Here is a 21,729-nt window from a genome sequence, read left to right on the forward strand (position 1 = left end):
ATATATTGTCAGGACTGTGGCCAAAGGCAGATTTTAAGTGCAGAATGCAAATGACTGCCCTGCATTACTTTTTCTTAACTCAAATGAACTGTAGTTTTGTTCCCTCAGTCATGAGCAGTTTATATGTGGGTTACTTAGGTACTGTTCAGCAAGGAAGTAAACTATTTCAGTTTTCATATATTGCTGTAATTTGACAGGTTGCATGTTCTCTTGTCTGCTGTTTTGTACTGTTTCAGCTTTTCAAACTTCGGTTTCTTCTGTCATTTATGTTACTCGGTTCAGAAGTCAGTACCTCCTAATCCTTTAAACTGAGGGCTACTCCTGAAGTTAGCTGGAACCAAAGCTAAAGCATACTGACCTTTTTAATCATCTACAGCCAATCTCTGTATTTTTCTGTATCTATGCCCTTGAAAAGGTGTTATTATAGAAAAAAGCTGCCTGTCATTGGAAGGATGTCATCGTGCACCATGGAACCTTGCTGGATTCCATCTAGCTCAGAAATAGTACATTTTGTTATTATTTTAAATCCCTTTGTATGTCCAGCAGTAGCTTGGTATTATTGTGTGATAGGTGAGAAAGAGCTAAAGATGTCCAGTGATTCTGATTTGCTTATTCCTACGTGCTTTGTAGCTTGCTCCAACTTTTTACTAGAATAATAATGTTTTGTCTACTGTGTCCTGTTACATTTGCTCTTGTCCAGCTATAGTTAGAATGAAGTAGAAGCAAGCAGAAATAGGTTTAGGAGATAACTATCTCCATACTTCTCTAAAGACACAGATGTTCATTTACCAGTCTAGACACTTCTTTGACATATCTGGCATCTCCTTCCAGACTCAGATGTAATTAGTGTTTTGAGGCAGTTTATCACAGAACACTTAGAGATCTTCATAGGAAAATAGCCAATAGAAGAGATGTCAGTTTATCCTGAACTGTATAGCAACTTCGACTAGATATCAGGCATATGAAGACACTGCAGAACTGATGGAAGTAGGAGTAGGAATCTGTTTAATCTTTGCCTTACTTGGAATACTTTTTTAGTTTCCTTTGATTATGAAATTGAAAGTAAGCTGTCTTTTCTTCCCTCCCTCACATAGTAGACCATACCCTTTTAAAACTTACTTGTTTCCTCAGTGTTGAAATTTTGCCATACAGGTAGAACATCAGACGCCACCACTGCATTCAGGTTTGTTAAGTATTTGTATCTTTTCAGTCAGCTGAATTTCAAAGAGAAATAGAATATTGAAGTTTAAGTCCTTATCAAGCCTTTCAGGGTGTGGAAATTTATTCAGATGGCTTGCTTTAGGCAGCTTAGTAAGTACACTGAATCATCCACTTGAGGCATGCCGTTTTGTATTTATTGTCAGCAGAGTAACTTTGTTCTTCTAAACATAGCTTAACTGCCTTTTTGCAATTAGAAGTCACATTTAGCGTGAGCAAAGATCAGAAAACAAGTTATGCTCAGTAACCTTACCCTGAAGGAGAAACGTAGCTCCTTTGGGCCTCAGGAGAGCTCGAGGCTTAGACACAAAACACTGGACATCAATTGGTGGTTGTATGTGTGGTGTTAGTTTTTTCTTTTAGCAGTGTCACTCATAGTGCTACTGTGTGTTTCCCACTGTTGAAGTTCACCTTTGCAGAGAACTCAGTGGATGATGTGCATGCTAATGTCTTCTGGTTCTTGAGTCTTTGTAGCTTCAGAAGAAGACTGGAATTTTTGTGCAGTCACAGAAGTAGGCTAATGATCATCAGGCTGCACCCTAGTTAGGGTGTGTTCAGATCTGATTAAGGGGGATGTGAGTCAGCCTACACAAAAGCAGCAGGAAATATTTTAGTGTTTCCAGTTTTCTGTTGCTCTGATTTCATAGAGCAGTGAAATTCTAAAGGAGGAAAAGGTTAATCCGACTTCCTCTTTCCTTGACAAAGGCCTTGCAAATGCTGCAGAGAGGTGTGTGGTCATTTTTTCCTAGATGAACTATCTTTATTTCCTCAAACTGAATGTGTGAATTAATGGTGGGAAGAAAGAGCTCAAAGAATGTAATTTCAGATGAAAGTTGCTATTGACCCTAGTGTTTGCTCCAATCTAAACCTGTGTGCCCATGCACCATTGTCCTGCTGGTCATGTGTCTATCTGAACATGATTAATCTGAAGAACAAATACAATACTGTCAATATCTTTTTGCAAATACCTTTGTTCACAGCGTGTGAGTTTCTAGACTATTTATGGTTTGTAACGAGACTTGGAGATTCAAGCGTAGTAATTTGAAGACTGCTGTTTCTGACCCAGCTGAACAAGGAGATTCATCCCTTTCTGAACCATTACTCAGCTTTTTCATCATCCTGGGTGTCTAGGATGGACTGTAATAACCTTGAGCTATTACAGTGCTAGCCATACCCAGACTGTGACAGTAGTTACCCGCGTCCTGGAAACTTTCTTGCTTTTCTGTAGGGAATAATTCTGTTGAGTAGAACAAGTCACTTTACATAGATAACATTTGGCTATTCATCTGTCTGAGACTCACAAATTCCTCATCTGGACTGGATGTTTTCTGCCTCAGTCCTTAACAAGAGAATATGCTAGTAGAGCGAGGGTACTGCAGCCATGCAAGAAAGGACTCTTATATCCCAAAGTTTGAATTCTTCTGGTTCACCTGCTTCATAGCAAGTCTGAAGTAGTTTGCGTTCTAGTGACAAAAAGGTGATGGCCAGTATCATTGTTTCATTTATTGCAAATTTAGGTTCATCTTTCTAGGTAAGTGTAACTGCTGCGAAATTCAGTCTATACCTTCACTGCTAGTGCTAGTAGACTGGTAGTAGACTTAATCAGTGGGCTGCAGATAATAAATGTTTCAGTGAAGAGTAAATAACTGTGACTGGCACGTGTGTTTTTAGGTTTGGGTATGGTTTATTTACTTAAGGATGGATACTCGTATTCAGATAGCAAAAGTTTGAAGACTAGAACTTCAGGGAAGGGCACTTCTGTACCCTATTTGACTGCTTGTTTTATTGTAGATACTAAACCACTGATATTTCTGTAACTCATATTTAGCAATGCAGTGGCTGGTGAGAGCGCACTGGACAGGATGGCATGTGGCCTTGGAGGAAAACTTGTTTTGCCTATGATTAAAGAACATATTATGCAAATGCTTCAGAATCGTAAGTAACTACATTTTATTTTCCTTTCTCTTTTTTTTTTTTAACAGTTCTGTTCTTTCCAGGAAATTTGATACTTCTTAAATCTTTGTGTTTAGCTGCTTGATGTTTTTATTTTTCCACTTTTGATGTCAGCAGCAAAAACTGTAAAGACTGTGAACCTGGGAAGTTAATACCTTCTCTTAGACTGTGATTTATTAAGCTTATATACAGTGCGTTTTTTTCTGTGCCATGGACAGCTGAACAAAACTTTTTTAAAACAAACAGCCTGTGAATTACATATAAATAAGGGAAGATTTGAGGTTTTTTACTTATAAATATTCTCTCTGGATCCCCATACAGTCACTTACAGTACCTTAAGTTTGTCTGAAGTGCCACCTGTTATTCTGTAGCTTGATGTTTTTCCTTCTTCAAAACGGCCCCTTTTAAATGAAATTTTAGTATTTTACAGTTCATATAGGGAAACTAGTTGGGTTTTTTTGCCTGTAACTTGATGCACCAAAATACAGAGGTCTTTGGTAGGCTGGCTATCTTTTGGTATGCTGATTTTTAATATTTGTTTCATGAGATGTTTCTGTATATTCTTATCAGTTGCTTTGTATGCTTCTTTTCCTCTTAAAATACCTGTAATGCTTGCTGAGGCAATTACTCAAAAAAATATTGTGCATTGCTTTCAGGTGCTTTCACTTGACCTTTGCTTTGCTTTGAGCCTTTGAAGTAGAAGATAATGCAGAAGTTCTGGGTATGATTTCTACCTTCATGGTTTAAAACCCAGCCCAGAAAAGACTGCTACCATATTGAATATGGAACAGAGGGCTACTCAAGGTAGCACCTAGCAGTGTGTGAACACTTATAACGCCTGTTTGGAATGAAGGCTAGCAGCTGCCTAGTTTAGTAGTACACGCAGAGAGGTGTGGAGTCAAATTGCTGTAAAGACCTGACTCCTTTGAAGAGGAGTCATGCAATTGATGCCTGATGCTTGCTTTCTGCTGAGTCAGGGCTTCCCGTAACCCTTGGTACTCTTTGGAGAAGGGAAATGCAAAAGATACTGTTTGCTTCAGGGGCTCTCACTGGTAGGGAGCTGGGGAGAAAGATGGAGACCTTTAGATTAAAACATAATTAATACACTCAGTAATCAAACTTTTCCTACCCCCACCACTTTTCCCACAAATGTTTATTGAGATAATAATTTAAAACTTCTGGGTTTGGATTGGGTAACCAGATGGTCCAAAGTTGATTGTGTTTCATTTTGTAGATTCATTAATTTCAAGTTTGGAATGCATGCTAACAGTAATACAATGAGAGTAACGAGGTGTAGGCTTAACTAGGAACATCCAATGAACTGAAATAGCACAAAATAAACTGCTGCTTTCCAGTTGTACCTTCTGTCAAGATGATACTTCATCTCATCCTGGTCAGGCAGAAGTTTGAGTGTCAAGATTCTACTGCAATGAACTGTGATGTTGTTCATTCCAGGAAATAATACATTACCAGCAATAATGAAATATTGCATTATTTGGGGAAATAAGTTTTGTTACATGCCTTTCCCACAGGTTGTTTGATGAACATATTCATTCTTCTGGTGTTCTCTTCTGTAATCTCCATGGTTTCTACCACAGAGAAAGATTTTTGTAAAAAATAAATAAAAGAAATTAAAGTTTCTCACATGTTTCCCTTGCCTAAAGAAAAAGGAGAGGGGCATGAAAGGTTCATTTCAGCAATACCCACTACACTGAGAACAGGCTAAAAAGACTTGGAGGCAGGGCAAGTCTTATACCCATAAATGGAATGTTATTGTTCTTACATAGTCTTGAGGGACACTCCTGAAAAGTTCAGTACTGATGATTTATTTGTTTTAAATTTGGATATTGTTTGAGTCACTAGACCTTTTTCTCTTCCTAATATAAAAAGGAGGTATAAACAGGTACAGGCTGTTCTGATGCCATTAAAACAGAAAAGAGATGGGAGAGCGAGAAATAGAAATAATATCTTGACATTTCCCTGGTTAGTTCATTTAATTAAAATGCAGTTTCCAGGTGTTAGTACTATGTACATACTCATAATCAGCAGTTAAGAATTCATTTTTCTAGGTCTGGATCTGGCCTGGATTAGATACTCAATTTTTTGTGCATCTCTGGAAGTATGTATGAAGAAAAGTATTTAACAAATCATGTAGATGCATCAACTCCCCTTCCATCTCTTGTTCTTCAGTCTACCTCCTCGTGTGTCCTCACCTCTTCAAAGAAAAGGTGATTTGTCTTTGTGGTGCTTTATAGTTTCCAAAGTAGTAACATTTCGTTTTTACTCTTTTGTAGCTGACTGGAAGTACAGGCATGCTGGCTTGATGGCACTCTCAGCCATTGGAGAAGGTTGCCACCAACAGATGGAGGGAATTTTAAATGAGATAGTTAATTTCGTTTTGCTATTTCTTCAGGATCCTGTGAGTATAGTTCTGTTAATGATTTCAAAATGTTCTCATTTCTGCTCTCATGACTACTTGTTAAATAATTGAGGGAAATCCTTTTTCAGCATCCAAGAGTAAGATACGCTGCTTGTAACGCTATTGGACAAATGGCAACTGACTTCGCACCTGCTTTTCAAAAGAAATTTCATGAGAAGGCAAGTAGTAGAATAGTAGGGAAAAAAAGGTGATAAAATTATATCCCCTTCAGAAACTTGTTTTCTGAAATGTTTCTTTTTCAGGTGATAGGAGCTCTCCTGCAAACCATGGAGGATCAAGGTAGCCAGCGTGTTCAAGCCCATGCAGCTGCAGCACTCATAAACTTCACTGAAGATTGTCCAAAGTCACTGCTTATTCCATATTTGGATAATCTAGTGAAGCATCTTCATTCCATCATGGTGATAAAATTACAAGAGGTATAATATGCTGAACAAGTTGTGTCATAGAGGGTAACCTTGTCACATATGCAGAATAAGTGTAGCTGAACTAGGACCTCTAAAATGAACCGGTATACATATCTGTTGTTCATCTAAACTGACAAGAATTAGGATACATATAAAAGCAGATTTTTACATTTGGCATGCTTTTAAGTAAAATTTGTGCTTTAAAAAATATAACACTTTCTTCTTCCTCTTTCCAAGTTGATACAGAAAGGCACTAAGCTAGTTTTGGAGCAAGTTGTGACTTCAATTGCATCAGTTGCAGATACAGTAGAGGAGAAGTTTGTTCCCTACTATGATTTATTTATGCCCTCCTTAAAACACATTGTTGAGAATGCTGTTCAGAAGGAATTAAGACTTTTACGAGGAAAGACTATTGAATGCATCAGCCTAATTGGTCTTGCTGTTGGTAAAGAAAAGGTAAGTTCAGATTTTAAATAGTGATCTAAATATATTTTAAAATGCCTTTGTTTTTTGAGATGCTAACATTGAATTAATGTAATCACTTGTTAAACGTATAGCTGATAACGTATTGTTGCTGATTTCTATGCTTGTTTTTGTGTTTTCATTTTTGAAGTGACTGTCTTGCTGTTTAGATTCACAGTCTCACAATAGAATCTTATTACAGCTTAAGTCATTCTTGTCACACTGAGCAGTGTTGAAAGCAAGCATTTTTAATTCCTTTGGGTTTTTTTGCCTTAAGAGAAATACTGGAGCATCTGATTTATGCAGTACCAAGGGCAAAAAGTATCTAGTTCAAAGGAAACTTAGTATAGTTTTTGTATGCACATGCCTGAAAAAGTTTAAATGTGCTCATAATAGAACTTGAAGTACTTGTTTGTCATGAGGCTTGATGTATTTGGCAAGGGGTTTTTTTGATAAGTTTGTTAAAACATGTCTCTCAAAAGATTGGAGAAACAATTGTGAAGAACTACAGAAGAGTCTAAGTGATCTTCTGATTGCAAGTTTGCATTATGGTTTATGGATTTTCATTCTATTGAGTGAAGAAAGCAAAGTCACACTTCAAAGTAAAATAATGCGATGTATGCAGTATAAAACTACTAATACCCCCCTTCCCCAAATTATCAGCTCTTTCATTTGACTTAGAAGGACTACCAGTAAAATTACCATGCATGCAAGTAAATTTCAGACAAATTTTAAACATAACATTTAGTAAATTATTCTTGGAGAACTAGTGGGAACTTGGGGAGTGAAAAGAGGGTAACATAATTGGGGCATCTCATGTGACCGAAAATGTTACTACCTTATGAGTAAGTAGCTCGTGCTGTCAGCTTTTATTCCAGTTCCATAATGGAGTCAAAATAGTTGGGGGATATCTGGATAAGTTAGAATTGTCAGATTTTTTTATATTTTTTATTGGTGAGTGATAGTCATTTATGTAGTGTTTTATTTAAGTAGTCCTCTACTTTCAAGTGTAAGAACACAAGAGCAACTTGGTGATGCTTCCAGAAAAAGAACTTGTTTTCACTTTTATCCACATTTCAGTCTGTTTCCAGCTTTAGCTTATGTCTTGATAGTGTGTTGGACTTAATGTAAGTGAGCCTTTAAGTCTCTTTGAAAAGTACCATCTTAATTTGCCTTTAAGAACATCTAGTTGTTTCCTGTATCTAGTTTATGCAGGATGCATCAGATGTAATGCAGCTATTACTGAAAACACAGACAGACTTCAGTGATCTAGAAGACGATGATCCACAGGTATGTTAAAATCATGTCTTTATAGCTCATTGGTTAGTATTAAAAACATTGCTTGTATATGTGATATTTCTGCCCCTCACTTAACCCCTCAGGCTAATTGTCCAGCCTGACAAAAATTGACATTGATATGGCCCCAGAATCTTATCACGGAAGCATGGTTAGGAAGTGAGACTTGGAGGACCTATATTTGCTGAAGAAAACTGAGCATGTGTGTAACCATTCCTTGCCTGTTAGTAAATACTTTGTTTGGCATTGTGTGATCTATTTCCTTGCTGTCACCTTCTTATAAATAGTTCAATGAAACTTGTTAAGCAGCTGTTCTAATGAGCAGAGAGCTATTTTGACTTGTGCATCTAAAAATGAATATTCCTCTGAAAACACAGTACTGCACTCTTTTTTTGCTTTTATTTTGCCAGTTTCAGGAATGTGGCTCAGTGATATTGTTTAAATTTGGGAAATAATTCATTTCAGAAAGGAACTTTCCAAGATAGTCATGATTGCATAAGTTTATCTTACACTGTCACATTTTTACATGTATAGCAGCTTTGATCAGAGGTACTGTCAAGGTGTTGTTACAAAGAAAGACTTGGGACAGGTCTTTTGGAGATGCATTTTTATATGGATTGCATTTTGGATGAGTTCTCTTTGAAGTAAGTTTTATGCACTGCCGTCAAAGTCTTTTTAAAAAGTCTTATGGTATAATGTTCTTCCTTCATGCTTTCCTATTAAGTATGCATTAAAATAAAATGTGGGACATGAAAATTCTGACTTTCTTATCTTTTCTAGATTTCTTACATGATCTCAGCATGGGCCAGAATGTGTAAAATTCTTGGAAAGGAATTTCAGCAGTACCTTCCTGTTGTCATGGGACCTTTAATGAAGACTGCATCCATTAAACCTGAAGTAGCTCTTTTAGACAGTAAGTTTATGATGATTTTCTTGAAAAAAATATGGAAAGAAATGATTTTGTAACACTTGTAGATTATTTTTCCTTCCTTCTGTATAACAGCACAAGATATGGAGAATATGAGTGATGATGATGGTTGGGAATTTGTAAGCATAGGCGATCAGCAAAGTTTTGGAATTAAAACTGCAGGTCTTGAAGAAAAAGCAACTGCGTGCCAGATGCTGGTAAGTAATAGAACAGTTTTGGTGACCTATGTGCTGCTGGTCAGTTGAACCTGAAGCCAAAATTGGTAACAAAAATATTCTTTGTAGTATCGTGAAATAGTTCTGGGGTTTTTTGGGTGATACTGCTAAATTTATATTTCAGACACTTTGTTTCATGTGGCTTACTTGATTAAAGATACTTTTATTTGGTTTGGAGCTTGGAATTCTTAAAATGAACAGATAGTTCTACTTTGTTATCAAAACTTTTAAGGAACATGATGTGTTAAAAAAGTAGTTTGTTTTTGCAAATATTGCTGTTTCTGAATTCAGTTTAAGAAATATGGGCATGCTCTAAGAGTGAGAATTCATGCTGTCAGAGTTTCTTCAAATACCACAGTGGAGGGGGAAGGTAAATGTGTTTTAAAGTAAACTAAAAAAAAAACCTTGCACTTTTAACAATGTTTCTCACCATTATATAGTTGAAAAATATTAGTATTTTCCTTTAAAGGAGGCATTTCTATGCTCTGTTTTTCAGGTTTGTTATGCAAAAGAGCTAAAAGAAGGATTTGTGGAGTACACAGAACAAGTCGTAAAGCTGATGGTTCCATTGTTGAAGTTCTATTTCCATGATGATATCCTATTAACAAATACTACCGTGAAAACAGAAACTTAGTTTGGAAGAATCAAAGTCCTGCTTACTTTTTCCTAAATGAATTGGAAGTGTTAGTGTTAAAATATTCTGTGGCTTTATAGCAGAAGTTGTTTCAGAGAATGTTGGTTTACACACTGTTTTAGGCAAAATATCCTGCTTTTCCGCATAGTTTCTTTTCAAATAAGCCATCAGTGGAGAAAGTGATGTTTGTGCCAACAAAGCAAAGGAATACTTGAACAGCTTTTCTGTCATGGCCTGAAACAGGCTTGAAGCCACTTTGAAATAGCAAACAGTTTAATTTTCCTATGATTTAATCTGTATCTACTTAAGAAATTAAATGCAGGAGGCTAATAAAAAAAGAATTTGGGGTAGAAAACTAAGAGCTTAATCATAGGGGTGGATGCTTAAATTCAAAGCACTTTATGTTGGATTTGATTACTTTGTTTCCTTAATAATGAAACGTGTTCGAGTGGCAGCAGCAGAGTCGATGCCCCTCCTTCTTGAATGTGCTCGAGTCCGTGGGCCGGAGTACCTCACACAGATGTGGCACTTCATGTGTGATGCACTCATCAAAGCCATTGGGACAGAACCAGAGTCAGATGTTCTCTCAGAAATAATGCATTCTTTTGCAAAGGTAATGTTATCCTTTACAAATTTTGTGGTGTTACTGTCCATAGCTTTTTGCCATAAGAAAGGACTGTGTTTGATGTTCATTTACACAGCTGGAATAAATGCAAGGCTTCCTCTATGTGAAATTTGATTTGACTTTAAATGTTACAGCTGACGGAAAAAGTTCTATTTTTCTTCAAAAATATCAAAGTATTAACCTAAAACAATTATCAGATTTGTTAATTTTAACTGCAAGCAACTGAAGTTATGGGCATGAAATGTATAGTGGTGTTATGCCTTACTTGTATAATTTGAGCATTGATTACAGTATGAATGTTTTATTAATATTATTTCTACCTTAAAGCAGAGCATGTATTAATTTTCTTTGGGTGCCTAGATTTCATTAAGACTGCTCATGTAACTTAAATCTGAAAAACTCATGATTTTATTTCACAAGTGTATTGAGGTAATGGGAGATGGATGCCTTAACAATGAACACTTTGAAGAACTTGGGGGAATACTGAAAGGAAAACTAGAAGAGCACTTTAAAAATCAAGAATTAAGACAGGGTAAGTTAACGTTAAGTCCTGTTAACATGTGGTATGGCTGTTCTTTAAAGCAGAACTCCTAATTATTTCTGAACACAGAAAAAAGCTTAGTTTAGATTTCTTAATTTGTGTATTTATGTAAGGTAATTGGGCTTTGAAAAACAGAAGCCATGAGTTACATTTGTAAGCTCTGGGAGTATGAAGATGGCATCATTTGGGGCAATACTGTAGTTTAATCAAAAGTTGATGGACAGATTTACTTGAAAGACAGTGCACATATCTTGTGTTGTCTTTTCTGTGGTTTTTTTTCATCTGAAGTCTTAACAGTTTTCTTAAAACAATGGTAGTTTCTTATTTCTAAGCACTTTTCATGTCTTCATGGACAAGCTGGTGTGTTTATTTAATGTGCTTTTACACATTCTTAAAATGAGCTGGCTCATACTTGTTTTTCTGTGAAAGCTCTTTGAAGCTTCTTAAAGACAAAGTTCCTGTTGCATCTTCAGCTACTGTTTCCTGTTTTCTAAATTTGTTTCTGCATAATTTTTTCCCTTCACAGAGTTCTTATGCACTTGTAGAAAGATAATGGTTTAATTTTTTTTTGAATTTAGTGAAAAGACAAGATGAAGACTATGATGAACAAGTTGAAGAGTCATTACAAGATGAAGTAAGTTGATTTGGGGAGATTTTCCACTCATAAGCACCAGGATAGAAATACATTACACAAATATGCTGTGCTACCTGGTTAAAGCATAGTGCATCCTCAGAATTACTCCTTCCTAGAAGAATGTTCTGTTACTATAGTCCTTCAAAACTTCAGTAAGAGGTGAACCACATGACATGTGTGAATTAGGAAATATGAAAGGTTTCATTTTCCAGTGTAGTGAAATAAGAAGTTTGGGATATAGCTTTTTATTTTCTTCATCCTCTCAGCAATTCTTAGATGACTTTATCGGTGATACAGATGCAACAGCAGAATATTTATTCTAAGGCCTAGCCCTGCTGACTAGCTTTTTCTTTCAGCCTTATGAGCTGGGTGGCTCTTAAGCTTGAGCATACCTCTGATTCCTAGACATCTGGTATGTCACATCAGGAGCCTGTCTCAAAAAGAATAGCCCAAAAATAGTATCAAAGAAGGATGGCGGGATAAATAGCTGGCATAATGTGTTTTCTTAGGAGAGAATACCAAAGTGACTTTTTAGTTTGGGGCTGATTGTAGAAGAGATATGATAGTTTTATTAGATCGTTATTGGTATGGAGAGGGTAATAGAGAATAATAAATCACTGCTGCTTCTAACATAGGACAAAAGATGCTCAGTAAATTTAAGAACTAAGAAACTTTTTTTTGCCACACAATGCAGGTGTGAAGCTTGATTACAGGAGTTTAACCTGTATGCAGACTCCAGAATGTATCCTAAGAAATCATGCACCCATATGTAAATACTGTCTTTAATAACAATGCAGTTCTTGAGCCCCTTTCCTTTGGAAATGTTAGGCCAGCATTCAAGAGGATAGATATCTGTTGCCTTCATACTGCTTGGGATCAAAAAATAACAAATGTCAAGTTCTGAACCAAGACCCTTTCCTGATTTTTCTTCCTTTCTTCTTTGAAATGTTTGCTGTTCATTCTTGTAGAAGGTGACTTAGATGGTTTGCTAATCTTTTTTTTCCTTATGTTTCACTCTATACTGATAATGAAAGAAACTGCAAGCAGCAATTTCAGACAAACTGAATCCATACTCTGCAACAGAGTTACAAGGCATTTTTTAAAATGTTTTAATGTTTGCTGTATTTTTTCTGTAAAGTCTGAAGGAACATTACCCTGTGAAAGAAGGAGTGGCACCAGAATGTCACTTGCCATATCAACAGAATTAGCATATGATAATCAGTAACATTTGGTTATACACCTTTGATCCCAGAGTATGTTTATGTAGCCCTTTCCTCAAGGCCTTTGACAGGGTTTCACACTACATCCTTGTCACTAAATGGAGAGATATGGATTTGATGGATGAACTATTCAGCAGATAAGGAATTGACTGGATGGCTATGTCCAAAGAATTCCATTCAGTGCCTCAGTGTCTGAAATGAAATCAGTAACAAGTGATGTGCCTCGAGGCTGTGGAACATGTTACCTAGAGAAGTGCCCCATCCCTGCAAGTGTTCAAGGACAGGTTCGATGGAGCTCTGAGCAACATGGTCTAGTGGAAGGTGTCCCTGTGTGTCCAGTGGGGTTGGAACTAGACTAACTTCAAGGTCCATCTCAACCCAAACCATTCTGTGCTTCTGTCATTCTGTAATTAGACTAACAGTTGAAATAGTGAACTTGAAAACCTTTTGTTTTACAAAAAAAGTCACAAACCAACTTTATTCCATTAGTTTAGACACCTTGGCATTTCATGTGAGTTCCAGAATTTTAAAGATAATTAGTCTGAACATGAATTGTATCCTTTTCCTTTCAGGATGACAGTGATGTTTATATTTTGACAAAAGTATCAGACATTTTGCACTCAATATTCAGCAGTTACAAGGAGAAGGTACTGCCATGGTTTGAAAGGTTACTTCCACTAATTGTCAACCTAATTGTAAGTACCTTGCTTTCCTTTGATTTGAATTTAATTTTTTTTTCTGATGTGTTAATAGGCCTTCCATGCTGGACTCTTAGAGAACTTGGTAGATAGAATGTAGCAATTGCCATTTTACAAAATAGATGTGTGTGGTTGAAGAATCATTCTGGATGAAGACTGAAGTGATTACTTATGCTTTTTGAGCAGCTGCACTGCTGTGCTACTTAAAATTTCTGATTTCAAGACCCAGGATCATTGACACATACAACTGTTTTGAGAAATTTAATTTTCCTGAGTGTGTCCAATGTTCTTTACAATGGATTTCAAGAGGAGGGACGAAAAAGTGTTGCAGACTCTTGGGGAAAAATTGCGCGTGAAATAGAGGTGTAAATGATTTGGCTGAAAATCATTATTCTTTCAGTAAGTTCAGATAGTCATCTCTATTTTGTTTTGTTTATGATATTGCTGCAAGTGTAACTGCAGAAAATTACATGCTTGTAGGATTCAGTTTAATCCAGGAAGATTTTAACAAAAGTACTAGACCACTGTTCCTGTGATTGTTCTGTTGATATAATCATTGGCTGCATAAAAATTTTAAGGTGTGTAAAATGTTACTTGTTTTTAATGCAGTGTCCACACAGGCCGTGGCCAGACCGGCAGTGGGGGCTGTGCATTTTTGATGACATTGTAGAGCACTGCAGCCCAGCCTCATTCAAGTATGCAGAATACTTCCTGAGGCCAATGCTGGAGTCCGTGTGTGACAACAGCCCAGAGGTCAGGCAAGCAGCTGCCTACGGCGTTGGAGTCATGGCACAATTTGGGGGGGATGGCTACCGTCCTTTTTGCCCAGGTACATACCTGCATCTGATAAAACTGTTTGAATGTGTGATTTGGGTGAGAGGAAATAAAAATTGCTTGACTTTTGGTTGATGGGGTCTCTTCCCCTTGGCAGTGAAATAGATTGCCAGTATAACCTGTGTGGTAGAGTAATGATGGCTTAATAAAGTACCTGAATTCCTTGGGCTTTTATTGTTGTTCTGCTTAGCATTTCTGTTGCAGCACTTACTGCTTAGCAAACTTGATATAACATATTCTTTTTTAAGATATGATCTGACATGCAAATGTTAATTTCATAAAGAACAGCTTTCTGATACACACCTGTCTCGTAGATGCTTTTTATTAATACTAAGGGGGTTGCATATTAATGGAAAACCCCTTGGATGTCTGGAAGAATTATACAAATGACCTGTATTAAGGAATAGCCTAGAATACAACTAATGTGGCTCTCTGCTTTCCTGTTACATATGAAGAAAGAGCCTGATTTCTGTTAAGTAAGAAATGAAATGAGTGTGGTACTACTTATCTGAAATACTTGGTCTGCTTTCTTTCTGAATGTTTCATGTTTTTCTAAAACTTAAAATTCATCTTAAATTGAAAGAAATTATTGTCTGCTTGCACTCTTCTTGCCATTCACCAGAGTTAATTTTGCACACTAAGTAGCATCCTGTATCAGAATTTTTTCCTTTTTTTTAAAGAAAATATTTAGCTAAATTTGTATTTCAAATATGTATTTCACATGAATCTTTAACAAAAGCTGAATTAAACGATGTAAGAAAATACGAATCATCTGATAGGGATAAATCAGGACTTTAACACAAATCTTACCTACATCAATCAGGGTTGTAATTTTCATTGTTAATGTAAGTTATTGTTACATGGTTACAATCAAGATGTCTTTTAAAAAAATTAAAGAAAAAAGCAGCAGTGGCACATTAAGAGCATTAACATTTAGAATTGTTTAGACAGTTCTGATTTTGAAACTTTTGGGGCTTTTTAGCATCTGTTGAAGTCTCAATTTTATTTTTCATTCATTAGATTTTGCCTTGCTCCACTTAAACTTTGTAACATCTTTGATCCTTTTCGTAGTATTTGGACAAATAATCCCTGATTAAACCCAGACACTTGACTTCTCCTTTTATTGAATTTTAGATAAAATAACCTTTTTCCTTTAAACATACATTTTGTTAGCAGGCACCTCAAAAGTATTCTAAGTCCTTTTGCACATACATGAAAGAATTTTGTGATTTATTTTAATAGATGAAGATGTGCTGTGATTAGAAACAAAGCAAATCCATGGCGTGAGAAGTTTTCTACCCCATGGGTTTTGCTGTCTTCTCTGAAAAACATCATGTTTGTGAGCTTTTATTTATAACTTAATTTCTTTATTGATTGATATATAGTGCTGACATATTGTTCTATTGCAAGTTTGTAGCAGTCTGTTCAGAAAAAGCAGATGTATTTGTTATCATGAAGCATTTTTGACAGTCAGTTGAAAAAATCCAGGAATATAGAGAGAACTTGTAAGTGGCACATGAGCTACATTATGATGAAACAAAAAGCACTAAAAACAGAATTAGTAAAGAGCAAAGAAATAAAATGGAAGAAAAACAATGTAACTTTCTAAATAGGGTTACAAGGTTACAATTGATGCAACCATCAATGTTGCTTCTATTTCTTATGTTGGTGGAAGAATATAATCATCTGTTCTCTGTAAAAATTGTTTAATCAACTGCATGGGCTTCTTCCTAAATCACATCAGTGCCCTTAAAATTTGGTGGAGCAATAATTGGAAAAAACCTATTATTATGATAGAAGATGGTCTTTCATAGTCAAAAGGTTTTTTTAAGGATTATCTAAACCAACACCCATGTGGAATGGGTCTGTTGTATGGATAGGAAGAAAACTATCTGTCTGCTAATCTGTAGGGAGGAAATTATACAGATTCATTTTGATGCCCTCTTAATTTTACAACTACAAGGACTCGCATACCTACAAAGTCATCCATTAGTGTTAAGGAGTGAAGAAACACAGATGAGTTTTAGCTTCAGCAGTCATGAAAACTTGAGATGCAAAATGCAGACCCAACTTGCCCTGGAGATTGTAGACTTCTTTGAAACAAATTCTTCTTTGCAGAATAATCCAACATTATTATCCTGCATTTGATACACAAGCTAGTGAATCTGATGACCAGTGTTTCTGCAGTTCTGTAATGTTTATCAGCCCCATGAAAGTATCCTTGTCTAGTTTAGGGTTAATGATATTTTTCCATGGCTGCTTTTTGAATTCTTCAAAAATATAATTCAGTGGAGTTAATATAGCAAGGGTCATTGTGTATTCTTTAACTGCAAAGCTGCTACTTACTCATCAAAATGCAGAAGTGCAAGATCTTGCTCTTCCTCAGTAATTGGAGTTATTTTGAAGTGTGCTTTCTGCACAATTCCACAACCTGTTTCTGTGCTGATTTAGAATTTCACCTCTTTAGCATTTTATTTTTAGCAGAAGAACACAATAACAATTGTTCTACATGCATACAGAGTGCTCTGAAGTCTGCGTGGACACTAGTAACTAAACGCATGACATGAATGTTATTTAGAAGTGTGCGTGTGGTTACCCATGTGACTAATAAAAAATATAATTGCTATTAACCCAGCAAGAAAACTGGCATTTTTCCTTCATTGAAAGGCATTTCCTTTCCTTGACTTTTGCAATCTAAACCATGCTAGCTTGATTCACCAGATAAGATTACTCTTATGAGCTTTTCCTAGGGCACCTTTTAGTGGTGAGAGGTGTGTACGTGTACATATATACATACATATATATATATATTTATATGTATATGTTTTTTTATATATGTATGTGCACACAAGCAATAGATGTACAGCAGGCATGCACTACAATTCACATTATTGTAAATGTCTCCTTAGCAGTGCTTTTCCTCATCCTGTGTTTATAGAGCCTATTAGATTAAAAAGGTAATGCTTGTTATCTATGTTTTTACTTAGAAATTACAGTGTCTTTTATATTTTAGATTGCATAACTCCAATTGAGAGACATAGGAAGATTTTTTTTTTTTCTTTTGAACTTCTAAAGAAAATTCAGACTTTTGCACCAGCTGTTCTCTTGTGTTTCCTTGCAGAGCTTTATTTATCTGTTTGGTTTTCATATGATAATTATTGAGCAGATAAGAACCTAGAAGTAGTTGAACATTAAAATTACTGTATTTTGGTACTTGAGACACAAAAAATACTGGTTTTAATACATGCAATTGTCTCATGTAGAGTTTGTGATGTTAATAAAGCATACCTTCATCATGCATTAAACTTTATTCTTGTATTGTTTAACAATTAGAGGCGCTTCCACTGCTGGTGAGAGTCATTCAGTCACCAGATGCCAAAACCAAAGAGAATGTCAATGCAACAGAAAACTGCATTTCAGCTGTAGGAAAGATAATGAAGTTCAAGCCTGACTGTATAAATGTTGAAGAAGTCCTCCCACACTGGTTATCATGGCTTCCACTTCATGAAGACAAAGAAGAAGCTGTTCATACTTTCAACTATCTGTGTGACTTACTGGAGAGGTAAGGCAAAGTCTTCACACTAATGCAGAAAGTAAGCCTGTTTGCAGGTTATTTCATTACATTCTTTTTCCAAAACTGAGAAACTGCCAAGTTAATCCGCATATGTTTTAGAGAAGATAATTTGAAATGTCAGAAGTGAGCCTTCCCTGATGTTACTGCTGTCTTTTCAACAGCCATTCTCCTCATCCTAACAAAGGTCTGTATGGCTGGAAAAAAATTCTGACTTCTTTATGTGTACATGATGGGAAAGGATCAGCAGAGAACTTATACAGAAAATTTCAGGAAAATTTTTTATACTCTTCTTACATATCAGCTCTAATAACTGATCGGTCTTTTTATTTAAGAGCAGCATACATGCTCTTGCAGCCTTCTTTTTTTAACCTTCTGAAGTACTTTTGCAGCTTTTTGCTCTTTGAAAGCTAAATTATAAACAAAGTGAAGTATAAAGTAGAGAAATTCCATCTGCATGGAACTCAGCTGTTCTGTAAAGTTCAGAACTTCATCCTGATAAAGTTTAGGCTGATTAGAGAATCAGCTGGTTAAATATTAACAGTAGGGGGAACATTCTGTCAGCAGGTATAAAAGCTGTGTGTAGTTACTCAGCTGTGTGAAACTTAAATGTAAATAAGCAGCTCTAGAGTAAGATACAAAAGCAGTCCACTTACATGTAAAATGCTTACCTTAATTAGTTAAGCATTAGTTTATTTGTAATCTATATATATTTTGATTGTAACAGCAATAACCCAATTGTCCTCGGTCCCAACAACTCCAACCTTCCCAGAATACTTGGTATAATTGCGGATGGTGAAATTCATGAAGCTATCAAACATGAAGATCCATGTACCAAGCGGCTGGCTAATGTTGTTCGCCAAGTGCAGGTAAATAAATGCTTGCTTTAGTATAGAGGGACCATTTAGAATCTGTTTTCAGAAGTAACCAAAGTGTTAAACCAGTTTTGAGAGCACTGACTCCTTGGAGAATAACACTTCAACCAATGCTCTTGGAGATCCTTGAACATTCCTTGAATGATTAATGATAAAACCTGGTGAAATTTGTACTTGAATAAAGCTTATTAATGAAAAAAAATGTAGTTATGTGCAGCTAGGCAGTTAACATGCAAGTTAGTGTTAGTTTCTTGTGGATTTTTTTCTGAATCAGAAATTAAAATCTGGAGAGAAATCTCTGTCCTTTTATCAATGAACTGTGTACTGCAGGGTTTGATTCAAGACATGGTTTTTGTAAGGGTCCCCAGCACCCTGTGGTGACTTACTAATATAGCAGAGGCTTGGATCCTGTGCTAGAAAATGAGTGCAAACCACAAGTAATTTACTACTGCCTTTTTTAACCCAATGCAAATACAGGTGGCTGCTCAGTGCTTTCCCTGCCTTTGGGGAACTGCCTTAAGGTTTACTTCCTTTATGCTATGAGTAACTTAATGGTGATGGGGATGTCCAAGTATTTAAGCAGCATTTCCCTACAGCATTGTGATAGTGCAATAGGGCAGATCTCATATAGGGCCAAATGTTGTCGGGTGGATGTAGCACGTAATGCTAGAAAGAAGTGTGCTTGACAAGCATGTCGCTCATAAAAACACAGATAGCTCTTCTATTATTGTCCAAGAATTTTAGGAATACTTGATGTTGGAAAGGTTTCACTTGGATGAGTGTATCAGTATCAGCCTGTGAGATCCGTTATGTCTGGTAGAAAATTACTTGTTACAATTCTGAAGACATAAAGAGAATGCAATTGAGCAAAGTTTCAAAGTGAAGGTGGTGTAAGTGCTGCTCTAGATTCTGGCTGACAGATACAGGTCCTTGCTGTTAGTACTTAAAGTCTGGGAATGGAACTTTGTATTAGGGTATGCTAATGCATTTGCTCTCTTTACCTCAAATTGTCAAGGTTAGATAATAATTAATTCTTAACAATACAATGGCCCATAGATGTGTAGATTAGTTATGTACAGCAAAGTCTTGTTTTGGTCAGGAATGACAGGAACATTAATATGAAACAAGACTTCATCATTGGCTAAATGATTTACCTTCATACTGTGGAGGAAAAAAAGTCATCTCTTTTTAAAAATACAATTTTAGCACGCTGTTACCAATTCTCTTTCTTCACACATAATATTTTGTCTTTAGTAAACTGCTGTAAATGTTTTATCCTATGATAGGAGTTTTAAAGGCTATGTAGTTGCTAGCAAGTCTGCCTGCTGCTGCTTCCTAGATTCCGGGTGAAAGACTTGACTGTTTCACTGCCAGTGTCTGACATGAGCAACATCATGGTCATAACTGGAATTGAACATAAACTTTTTTCCTCATGCTTAGGTAATCTCAGGCCAGAAATATTTCAGTGTGAAGTATCAATTGAAATGTTTTTCACAAATGCTGGAAGAGACCATTTAATTTTGCAATATTTCATCATAAATTGAGAGTCTAAAATGCCTAATGTTATTTAAAACTAGAAACCAAAAACTTAAACTTGAGAGCCTTTGTTTTTGAATTTTGTGAATCCATTTTTTTTAATTGTTTGAGAAAAGGGCATTATAATATAACTGGAAGTAAAATATAACAAATATAAATTAAACTGTTTTTTTTTATTTACTTCAAGTATACTGTTATCGCAAAAGTCAATCTAAAGACCTATAGTCAGTCACCTGCAATTTTTTTCCTATCATCATCCTCAAGAAAGCAGGGTGCCAGTTGCTTCTAGCCTCTATTGATAAATGAACAAATACTTTTTTTCCAGCCTTGTTTATTATCAGCATGTACTGATACCATTAGAACCAGCCTACTGATGTGGCTTTAAAAGCTGATGTCTCAGCTAAGGGCTGTGGTAACACAGATGATGGATTTACCCAGATAAATGCTCTGTACGTCTCTCTGGGATGTAATTTACCTTTCTTTTCACTACAGTGTAATGCTGTGTGTTGGCAGCAGAATTTTGCACATCTACACATAGCATCCATAGCACGTCATGCTGTAATCACAGTACTCACTTTGAAGCTCTGTGTTACTGCTGCACCAGTGCCCAAAACACTCTGGTGTGGAGGCAGGGTTCAGTTTGTCTTGATCATTGATCTGTTAATTTCAGTGCAGCACAGAGCAAGTGATTTAGGCTGTGGTTAACATAAAAGTATCGGTTATCAATTGGCCCACTTAGTTTTAGGGAGTTCCCAGGAGTTTCAAATCCATTACTTTGCTACTGTTCAGCCTTCTGGAGCATCTCGAGTTGAACCTCTGTAGCTCCACATATAACTGAACATGTCAGTCTCTTCTCTTTGGCATATGTATTACAGGAATAAGCTGAGTGAATTTTGAGCTTTGTAAACACAGGAAAGTTTAGGATGTGCCTTGGATGCTTGTCAGCCTGCATAAAGACCACTTCTCATTTGTTTTCTAGACATCCGGAGGACTGTGGACAGAATGCATATCACAGCTCAATGCAGATCAACAGGCAGCCATACAGGAGCTCCTAAACTCTGCTTGAAGGGCCTTAATTATCATCTGCAAGAAAACTAACTCCAAATAAACGTTTACCCTATTGTTTAGGTTTCTTTTGTTTCTTTTTTGAGTAAAACCAGAACTGTAGTGCGTGTAGGCCATTCTTCTGCAACCTACAGGCAGTGGCAGCAGGGAGAAGCATTCTTTCAGAATGGTGTTTAAATCGGTTTCTATCCCACACATGGAAGAAGTTTCCTGTAAACCCTACAATAGCACCGAAGAGTATTTTTCTAACGGTATAAACCATCCATACGATGGTGAAAGGGAAACAAGATGAATTTTCTCATTAGACATAAGATCTTCAGCAGTAGATGTACGTTATAACAGATAAACGTTTCTCTACATCTAGTGTTAATTGTATTAATTGGAGTGTGAGTCTTTGTAGGGTAGAAAGTGTCCTTCTGCCCAACAACTTAGTAGATCAAAATATGAAAAACTGAAGACAAACATCGAGCATGAAGACCTCATTGATTGCACTTTCGATTCCCAAAAACAACTTGTACAGTGACTCAATGAGGAAAGCTGTTCAGCTTCCAGCCCTTGAATGTGAAGTCTCTTTGGCATG

General features: G+C 36.3%; 1 protein-coding gene across 1 annotated transcript in view; it reads left to right on the forward strand.

Annotated features, from left to right (window-relative positions):
• Positions 1 to 21,215, forward strand: part of IPO5 (importin 5) — a 41,954-nt gene extending 20,739 nt beyond the window's left edge. Inside the window, exons 10-26 of the mRNA XM_027741038.2 lie at positions 3,047 to 3,153; positions 5,466 to 5,590; positions 5,680 to 5,769; positions 5,854 to 6,027; positions 6,253 to 6,471; positions 7,684 to 7,767; positions 8,554 to 8,686; positions 8,777 to 8,898; positions 9,413 to 9,509; positions 9,991 to 10,163; positions 10,596 to 10,707; positions 11,295 to 11,350; positions 13,143 to 13,265; positions 13,878 to 14,097; positions 17,436 to 17,664; positions 18,401 to 18,542; positions 21,064 to 21,215. Coding sequence (XP_027596839.1) covers positions 3,047 to 3,153; positions 5,466 to 5,590; positions 5,680 to 5,769; positions 5,854 to 6,027; positions 6,253 to 6,471; positions 7,684 to 7,767; positions 8,554 to 8,686; positions 8,777 to 8,898; positions 9,413 to 9,509; positions 9,991 to 10,163; positions 10,596 to 10,707; positions 11,295 to 11,350; positions 13,143 to 13,265; positions 13,878 to 14,097; positions 17,436 to 17,664; positions 18,401 to 18,542; positions 21,064 to 21,150 — 2,293 coding nt within the window. The 3' untranslated portion in view covers positions 21,151 to 21,215. The remainder of the gene's footprint in view (positions 1 to 3,046; positions 3,154 to 5,465; positions 5,591 to 5,679; positions 5,770 to 5,853; positions 6,028 to 6,252; positions 6,472 to 7,683; positions 7,768 to 8,553; positions 8,687 to 8,776; positions 8,899 to 9,412; positions 9,510 to 9,990; positions 10,164 to 10,595; positions 10,708 to 11,294; positions 11,351 to 13,142; positions 13,266 to 13,877; positions 14,098 to 17,435; positions 17,665 to 18,400; positions 18,543 to 21,063) is intronic.
• Positions 21,216 to 21,729: the final 514 nt, after the last annotated feature.

Source organism: Pipra filicauda, unplaced genomic scaffold, assembly GCF_003945595.2.
Source record: "Pipra filicauda isolate LSUMZ 115617 unplaced genomic scaffold, ASM394559v2 scaffold24_size8852520_pilon, whole genome shotgun sequence".
Taxonomy (NCBI): Eukaryota; Metazoa; Chordata; class Aves; order Passeriformes; family Pipridae; genus Pipra; species Pipra filicauda.